Here is a 9,020-nt window from a genome sequence, read left to right on the forward strand (position 1 = left end):
TTTGCGATTTGATAAAATTGCAAAAACAAACAAACAAACAAACAAACTCAAAATTGAATAAATTATATTGAAAAAACGTTTATAGTGCAACCCACTGGATACCGACAAACACTTCATATTTATTTTTTTCTCGTTCATCTCCATGACGACAGAGGAGGCGAAGCCAGGCTCAACCTACAGTACAGAGGCGGAAGACATGGCTGAAAGCGCCAACGGAAATCTGCTGTTTACACTCCGAGGCAGCAGGTGGCGGAAAGAAAAAGAAACATACTTTGGTGGCTACGGTCCGCAGACAAGGAGAAGAAGACAAACCCAACGAAGAAGACAGACTCTGGAGCCGACGAAGAAGAAATAGCCCGCTGCTGTGATCCAAGTGGTCCCATAGCTATCGCTAGAAGTGGTCCACAGCAATATGTACCGAGGTCGGCCCCCGTCAAGAGGAGGCTACCTGCCGCCGTATGATAGCCGAGGTCCGCCGCCCCCGAGGTTCCACGCGGCAGCGGGTTACAGAGACGACAGGGACAGGGACCGAGACCGAGGTCCGTATCACCACGACTACCACAGCCACGGTCCCCCGGACTCGTACCCCCGCTCTCCGCAGCGCAGGAAGTACCCTTCCCCCGGCTCGGGGGGCCACCGAGGCGGAGAGTACTGGGCCGGAGGTCCGCCGAGAGAGGTGAGTGATCTGGACTGTGATGCTCCTGGAGGCTGGAGGGAAGCGTGATGCTGTGGGCAGCGACCCATCAGCCCCCCGGGCGACGTTTACCAGCAGCCTGTGGTTAACCAGCTAGTGTGGTTCCGGTCCAAGGTACCAGTGTTTGATCCGAACGACCTGAACCGAATCACTTCATGTCTCAGTAAAGCGAAGCGGTTAAAGTTCGGAAATTTTGATTGAAGTCTCTCCGCTTTTCATGGTGGCAGAGTGTGGTGAAAGCTGAGGAAGCGGTCGGCTGAGGCGGTCAGAGGCCGCTGGCCCAGGGGACGCATGCTCAGAACAAAACGAGCCGTCAGAACTGTCTGCTGAACAGAATCAGAACCAAGCACGTTCATTAGAAAAAGAGTGCAGAACTTTAGGTCGACGGGAAAACTGAACCGGTTTTAAAAAACCTTTCAAATTGAGAGACAAATTCAAAACAAAGATGACCTGTCCACCCACATCAGTCCAGTCCGGTCCAGTTCAGCATGTGAGAGCAACGTCAATTCCTACGACCTGCTGGGCACCTAAACCAGTCAGTCAAAGAATCCTTTGATTGTTTCAGTTCCGCTGATCCCGTCACCAGCTCGCTGCAGCGCAAAGCTGCGCCTGCAGTGCCCTCTGCTGCAGCCCCTGGACCACCTGATGGCCACTGTGTCCTTTGTATTGCAGAGGTCTCCGTCGCCTCACGGACCGGCTCCCCCGAACCACAAGCTGGTTATCACCGTGGGAAACGAGCTGACAGGCCCAACGGCACCACGCCATCATGACAGGTAAACTATGTTCCCACTGGCTCCTGGGCTGCTGGGCGGAGTCAGCAGACCCGGGACAGACTGAGTCCTGCCTCGGTCCTGAAGTCCTTGCTCTTTGTCCACAGAGACCACAACCCCCGACAATGGATCCAACACGCTCACAGTCGAGACCAAAGTCCGGACCGAAGCCGGGCCAGGAGCCGGGGGCGAAGCAAGAGCCGGCCTCGCAGCAGGTCCAGGTCCAGGGGGCGGAGCAAGAGCCGGCCTCGCAGCAGGTCCAGGGGGCGAAGTAAGAGTCGGCTTCGCAGCAGGTCCAGGTCCAGGTCCAGGGGGCGGAGCAAGAGCCGGCCTCGCAGCAGGTCTTGGTCCAGGGGTAGGAGCAAGAGCCGGCCCCGCAGCAGGTCCAGGTCCAGAGGGCGGAGCTACGGAAGAGCGCTGAGCCGGGGTCGGAGCATCAGTAGAAGCAGCAGCTCGAGCCGTGGCAGTAGTGCTGAGGGCGGGGACCAATCAGAAAGAGAGTTCAAAGAGCTGGAGACGGCACGGCGCAGGAAGGAGTTGGAGGAGATGCTGAGTCTGGCGCCAAAGTCCATCCTGAAGAGACGAGGAGAGTCCTCAGAGTTGGCCTCCGTCAGGGTACGCTCACACACTGTCACACATACCTTTCACAGTGGTGGCGGTCAGAGTGGGCGGGGCCTGCTGACAGTTGTCTGGGCGTGTCTTGTCCTTGATCCAGAGCACCGACTCTCCCAGAGCTGCAGAAGGCTCCAACACATCTCCAATGGCCCAGCAGCTGCTGGCAGCCTTCAAAGGTCTGGAGCCCCACAAGGTGGCGCTGATGCTCTCGGAGCTGCAGTCAGACCCGCAGATGGCAGGACGGGCCGGACTTGACGCCGACATCCAGGAGGTCCTGCAACTGTTGGGGAGACCTTCCGAGGCTCCGGCGAAGGCTGCCGCCGCTTCCGAGGACATCCTGGACGAGGAGGAGTTCCTGTATGGAGACTCGGAGCGGCCCGGGTCTCCCATGCCGGCCGAGACGGTCAGACACCACAGCCTGGACCAGTGTGCTGAGGTGACGGAGGAGACGCTGTACGGGGGAGGAGAATACCACCCGCAGAAGTACGGACCTCTCAGTCAGCCGCAGGCTCCGCCCACCCCGGCGGAGACGGAGGCCAGGGTCGTGAGCCGGCATGCCCCTGTGGCCCAGCCAAAGCCTGCCAACCTGCCGGGGATGGAGCCACTAGAGGAGGGCGAGCGCCAGGCGCTGGAGGAGTACGAGAAGATCCAGGACCTGCTGAAGACCATCGGCCTGGACCTGGGTGTGGCCGAGATCGGCCAGATGGCCGCCAGGACCAAAGAGCGGCTGCATGGACATAAGTCGGCACCACCGCCCAAAACGCCCACACGTCGCAGACGCGACTCCTCTGACGGCTCCAGCCACAGTGGACACAGCCGGGGTCGGAAGAGGCGGAGCCGCAGCCGCCGCAGCAGCAGCAGCAGCCGCAGCAGCAGCAGCTCCAGCCGCAGCTGCAGAGGGCGCAGCTGGAGTGGCAACAATGGCGGCGAGGAGGAATCGGCCCCGCCCACGTCTCTCCAAGAACGAGAGATGAAGGTGGAGAGGAGTGACGCCAGTCAGCCCCACCAACCCCACCCTGGGGAGCCCATCCCCACCTTCCCCCCTCCCCCACAGGTCCCGGCCATGATGGCGCCCAACTATCCGCCGCCGCCGCTGGCATCGTACGGCCAGTACGCCAACTACCTTCCCTACATGCACCAGCAGTGGCCAGCCATGTACCCGCCCCCAAACATGGGCCTGCCCCACCGAGACCACTACCCCCCTCTGCTGCCCTACAGCCAGGCAGCCCCGGAGTCAGGTGTCAAAGGTCAGTGGTGGAGTGAGTGTGGCCTCTAATGCTGCTGGTCAGAGTAGGAGTGGCCTCTCACGCTGCTGGTCAGAGTAGGAGTGGTCTCTAACGCTGCTGGTCAGAGTAGGAGTGGCCTCTCACGCTGCTGGTCAGAGTAGGAGTGGTCTCTAACGCTGCTGGTCAGAGTAGGAGTGGCCTCTCACGCTGGTAGCCAGAGTAGGAGTGGTCTCTTAACGCTGCTCGTCTGACTTCAGGTTTTGCGGCGAGCCACGTTCAGGACGGAGAGGAGCACCGGCAGTGCAGGAGAGCGTCTGAGGAGGAGAACAACCAGAGCCAGAAACAGAAGGTCCTTCTTCTCTGCCCACCGCTGGCGCTAGACAGGAGGGTCTGGTCAGGCCAAACCAAACGCTGCCTTGTGTGTCCGTCAGGTCCTGGAGGAGAGAGAGAAGCTGAGGGAGGATAGGGACGCCCGCATGAAGAAGAAGGAGTATCTAATCAAGGAGCTGGAGACGCTGAAGAAGCAGCAAGGTGACCTCACACTGAAACCATCCTGTCCTCTCCTGCCGCTGCCAGGCACCGGCTGGCTGGCTTTCATCCGGTGTACTTATTTTCAGGGGAGCTGCTGAGGAAGAAGCGGCGGGAGAAGGGCGGCCACAAAGATCCTCTGCTGCAGGAGATCAGCCACCTGCAAGAGGAGGTGATGGCTCAGATCTCCAGCCTGCACAAGGAACACCAAGAAGCAGAGAAGAAGCGCACTGAGATCGACGCCGTGGCGCTCATCCTGGGCCTGAGCCCGAGCGACCGGCCCCGAAAGGGCAGCCAGTCGTCCGGGCAGCAGGAGGACAGAGCGCCCCCACCGCCAGGTCGCAACCGGGAGACAGCCAAGAGTCCTGAGAGGCACCAGCGAAAGGTAAGATACCGCGGCAGGAGCTCCAGCACAAAGTTTGTCCATCTGACGCTGGATTCAGTCCCGTCGTAGAAATGCCACCCTGCGCTCGGCCTCCTCAGTCCGACATAGTGCAGTCAGTCGAGGTCTCGCTTGGGTTTTTCAATTGCCAGAAGGTTTTTAGAACTTCCACGCCTGGACGCTCGTGAGAATCAACGTGTTCCCCTTTGTCTTTGGAGCTAAATGTAGACTTTAGCCCATCGCATAGTGCCATCGATAACACAGTTACTGCTGCTGGATGTAATGACGCCCGGGAACATAAACAAGCTAACTGCAGTTTGAGCAGCATCAGATCAAAATAGAAGCCGACCTCGCTCTTTGGCCATGCTGGTAGCATAGCTAGTACACCAGTTTACCTCTGTCAGACGTCCAGTTAGCATTAGCCAGCAGTTTACCTCTGTCAGACGTCCAGTTAGCATTAGTCACCAGTTTACCGCTGTCAGACGTCCAGTTAGCATTAGCCAGGATGTAAACTGCGTCACAGACGGTCTCGCCGTGTCCTTCGCTCCCGTGTGTCTTTTGGAGAGACGGTGCTTCAGTCTGTGACATTATTGCGTTCGCTCGTCGCCCTGAGTTTTTACCGTCTGGGAGGCCGGCGTTCCACCAAGGTAAGAAACTTTATCTCCTGGCTCTCTATTTTTGTGAATGGACTGTTTTCCCCTGGAGGAATCCTCTTCATGCTGTCCTCTGTATCGCTTTCCTGGCAGACCCCAATGACGGCGACCAGGTCGTCACCGGTCAAGCCGCCAGTGGCAGTCCAAGCTCCGCCCCCGGAGCCGTTTGAATACTATGATGCCGGGAACCACTGGTGCAAAAACTGTAACGCCACCTCTGGTTCCATGTTTGACTTTTTCACACACTTGCACAGCAAAACACACCGAAAGGTTTGTGGCCGTTTCTTCATCTCTGTTCTCGTCATCTCATCTCTGCGAGAGGTTTGACCTTTGCACCGATGGAGTCTCGCCAGTCTGTGTTGTGTTCCTTCACTCCAGCTTGTCCCCTCCCCTCGTCTCCTCAGACTCTGGACCCCTACGACAGGCCCTGGGCCTCCTGCACTACCACCAAGACTGTGAGGAACGTGGCCTCAGAGGAGAAGCTGACCAAACCGGCCAAAGGTACTATGATCTGGGCTCAGTGCTGCTGCTTGTAGACCAGCCTGATGTGGAGGCCCTGAATTCTGTAGCATCTTGTATTTGCAGGTGGAGCTCAGTGGATCTGTGCTTCTCTTAATGAAAAGATTGTTAAGCCAGTTGCTGGGGGAAGACAGTGGAGAGTCCACCTCTGATGTTGTTTTCTTTAATGCCCAGTGCACATCAACGTACATGCGGGCAAACACAACCGCAGGCTAAGCCCACTGTGGCCGAGCAGATGCGTCAGCTGCTGCTGAGACATTAGACCAGGCTGCAGACGCTCTCTCCTCACAATGTTGTCTTTAAGCGTCCCTTCCACACACACACAGGTCTGGCAAAGCCGCGGGCCTCAGGTAAACCTTGATCTGCAGGTGGTTTTAGCACCGGCCGAGCCTTTCAAGTCCACCGCTTGTGTTTTGCTGCAGGTTCCGAGTTCTTGTTGCCTGTCAGAGGGTTCTTCTGCGTGCTGTGTCAAGACTTCTATGGAGATGCCATCTGTGCAGAAGAGCACGTCACCACACATTGTCACAATGAGAAATACAAGGTATTTACCTGAGCAGGAGGAGGAGCCTGACCGACTGACTCCAGTAGCCTGGTCCTGCCTGACTGGTGGAAAGATGTGGTGGTGACATCAGATCAGTCCAGAGTCAGTAGCTGGTCCATTTTGCTCTGCTCGGTGTGTCTTCCACGCTTCCTCACACTCTCGTCCTTCTTCCACAGAAACAAATGTGCCAGAATCCCTTGTATGAGCAGAGGAGGAACCTGGACCGGCAGGTGGGATTCTCAGCCGACGCCTCCGCCACTGGCAAAAAACATAAACTGGAGGAGGACGAGGAGAATGACACTAAAGACAAGGAGGGAAAGTTCAAACCCAAGAAGCAGAAGAAGGACAGGGAGAGTGACGCTGTCCACAAGGAAGACAAGTCCAGAGTCCAGGAGCAGGACCGCAAGAGCTTGGAAGCAGAGGACAAACACAAACACGGCAAGAAGGATGAGAAATACCGTGACAGGAGGAGAGATGAGGACCAGCGACACGGTCAGAAAGAAGAGTCCCGGTACCGCCACCAAAGGGATGAGCAGGACCGCTACGAGCGTGGTAGATACCCCGGAGCCAGAGAGGACCAGGACAAGTACAAACCTGGAAAACATCCCGGTCCCAGGGGCAACTCTGACCGAGAGCAAGACAAAAGCACGGCCAAGGGCCAGAAGGACACTTTCAGGAAGCCGGACCTGGGAAAAGCGCCGGCCAAGCCAGAAGCCGCTAAGCCAGAACCTCCGGCCAAGCCCTACGAGCCACCCAAGATCATTTGCGGTCCAAGTCCGGCCATGAGGGCCAAGCTTCGCAAACAGAACCAAGAGGCGTGCAAAGCAGCTCCCGCTGCCGCCACTCCTTCCTTTGGAAAGTTCATGTGGAAGAAGAAGGAGAGCGTTCTGGCAAAGGAAGCACAGAAAGCGGCCGTGGAGTTCCTCAAAGATGACGAATCCCCGCTCGGCCAGAATGTCAAACAGGATGATGAGGGAGACCCCTTTATAAAGTCTCTGGCTTTTGCCAAGCAGATTGCAGAGCGCCTGGGGGGCCAGCAGAGCACGGCTCCTCCCATCAGAGGACGGATTCGGCCAAACCTCCCTGGTCCCGCTGCCGTCCAGAGGAGAACGGCCTCGATGGGCAAACCTGCGCCTCTCAACACCTTCCTCTCCCTCAGAACAGAGAGCACTTGCTCACCACAGCCTCCTCCTTCAAAAGATGACCCCATCTTCGCTGAACCGGCGCCTCTGAAAGCTGTCCGCCCCACACTCCTCCCAACTCCCGTCCGACCCCCGCTCTTCCCGACGCCAAGGACAGCGTCTACAAAAGACTTTCCAACAGCACTTGGTCCTTCCGCTCACCCTGGAAGTGGTCCAAATGTGCTGCCACAAGCTGGGAAAGTTGCCACCAGTGAAGCCCGGCAGGCGGCACCACCTGCTGTTTTTCCTCAGGCAACCCACGCTAAAAGTGAGCCGCCACCCGTAACAAGACCGACACAACGCGAGACTGATTGTGCACCTGAAGCGGTCAAGGCCAAAGCTGCAGCGCCTGAGGCTAAACCTGTAGCACCTGAGGCCAAACCTTCACCACCAGACACCATCACTATTGTGCCGGACGTGGCAGCTCCTGGTGTCCCAGAGAGTGAACAGACTCGGGTGGTGTTTGTCAAGCCTCCACCTCTGGTGACTCTGGGGGATGGAGCCCGGAGGTCTGAGAAACCCAAGAGTGGCTTGGCTGCAGCGAAAGCCCAGGACTTGTTTGGCATCTGGTACAGCAGCATCGGGCAAATAGGCTCCACCTGCATCACCAAGCCGGCGAGCAGCGACGAAGCTAATGATGCTATCAAGAAGGAGAGCTGCCCTGCTGACCCTCCCATGCCACAGGCCCAAAGTCAAGCTGAGCCTCTGAACCGGCCCCAGCCTCCAGCTGTGACTACACCACCAGACCCAGAGGTTTGTGATGGTCCTCTACCAGCTCCTGACATCCAGATAGCATCTGTGTGGTCGTTAGAGCCGAGCCTGACAACCGAAGCCCCTCCACCTCAGACAGCTGAGCCACCATCTTTATCGCAACACCTACAACCCAGTCTTCAGTCCCAGGTAGAAGTCAGCCCACCAGCCACCGCCCTCAGCCCAGAACAAACCCCTCCCTCGTTAGAGCCGAGCCTGATACCTGAGGTTCCTCCGCCTCAGGCAGCTGAGCCACCGTCTTTATCTCCTCTAACTCTTCCAAGGCTGCCCACACTCGCTGCTCCAAGCCTAGCAGAGCTGGAATCTCATGTCCCAGATGTTTCCAAAGTCAGCCCTAAGAGTAAAGGCAGGGGAAGCTCCAGTGGGCCACAGCCTGTCCGTCAAACCAGATCCCAGACCAGGTACCAGACTCGGCAGCAGCAGCCTAGCCAGTCTGAGCCGGAGCCTGAATCCGCCTCAGGGGAGTCTGACACGGGGGCTTCAGACCCGAAGGAGCTCCCGGAGGATCCAGGCCATCCTGAGTCTGGCTTGCAGACAGAGGAGGTGGAGGAGGTCCCTCCAGAAACCCTGGGCCTCCCTTCTCACATCACCTCCCTGGATTTTACTTCTGACCTTAACTTTGAGTAAAAGCTTGGACAGAGTATTTGTGTGGAAACACCCAGGAGGACTCGGGACCAGCTCAATGAGCACTGTGAGCCTCCAGTTCTTCCACTGTGTCATCCTTTTTATTTCTCTCCTTTTTTCTTTTTTTTTTACTTGTTCCAAAATCTTTTCTACCTTTCTATTTTTTAACCAGGATTCTCAGTAACTCGATGGTTTCCTGTCTCCTCAGCATTCATTCTAGTTTTCAGGGAAGACTTGAAGAAGCGGCTGTTGTGACGTTATGACCCGTTTTCACCTACCACGGTTCCGGCTTCCCCTCACCGTCGCCCCCTAGTGTTAGTTTAAGTGTAAATAAAAGAGTAGAATGAAACCATTTTTTTTTGTCTTGTCCTTTCCTATGAGACAGAAGGAAACTTTTACATCAGGACATTTCTGTAAAGTTACACTTTAAAGGGACAATACGCCTTTTTCATCATTTTCAGGTGGAAGGTAATAAAGTGGTACATTTATTGCCAGCAGTAGTGCATGTGAGTCTCC

General features: G+C 56.8%; 1 protein-coding gene across 4 annotated transcripts; it reads left to right on the top strand.

Moving 5' to 3' along the window:
* The first annotated feature begins 223 nt into the window (after positions 1-223).
* Positions 224-8,853, top strand: LOC142901506 (uncharacterized). 4 transcript variants are annotated; one of them, XM_076046048.1, is made up of 13 exons: positions 224-676; positions 1,367-1,467; positions 1,572-1,721; positions 1,764-2,079; positions 2,180-3,326; positions 3,563-3,654; positions 3,737-3,836; positions 3,923-4,218; positions 4,962-5,138; positions 5,273-5,369; positions 5,810-5,928; positions 6,105-8,062; positions 8,144-8,853. In XM_076046048.1, the coding sequence occupies exons 1-13, from the start codon at positions 413-415 to the stop codon at positions 8,505-8,507; spliced, it is 5,181 nt and encodes a 1,726-aa protein (XP_075902163.1). In that variant the 5' UTR covers positions 224-412; the 3' UTR covers positions 8,508-8,853. The 4 variants fall into 4 exon arrangements, with proteins under 4 accessions (XP_075902163.1, XP_075902164.1, XP_075902165.1 ...); XM_076046049.1 differs by having other exon boundaries at positions 1,572-1,679; positions 1,758-2,079; XM_076046050.1 differs by having other exon boundaries at positions 1,572-1,679.
* The last annotated feature ends 167 nt before the right edge of the window (positions 8,854-9,020 follow it).

Source organism: Nelusetta ayraudi, unplaced genomic scaffold (assembly GCF_046127955.1).
Source record: "Nelusetta ayraudi isolate G7.1 ecotype Tasmania unplaced genomic scaffold, CSIRO-AGI_Nayr_v1 ptg000089l, whole genome shotgun sequence".
Classification (NCBI taxonomy): domain Eukaryota; kingdom Metazoa; phylum Chordata; class Actinopteri; order Tetraodontiformes; family Monacanthidae; genus Nelusetta; species Nelusetta ayraudi.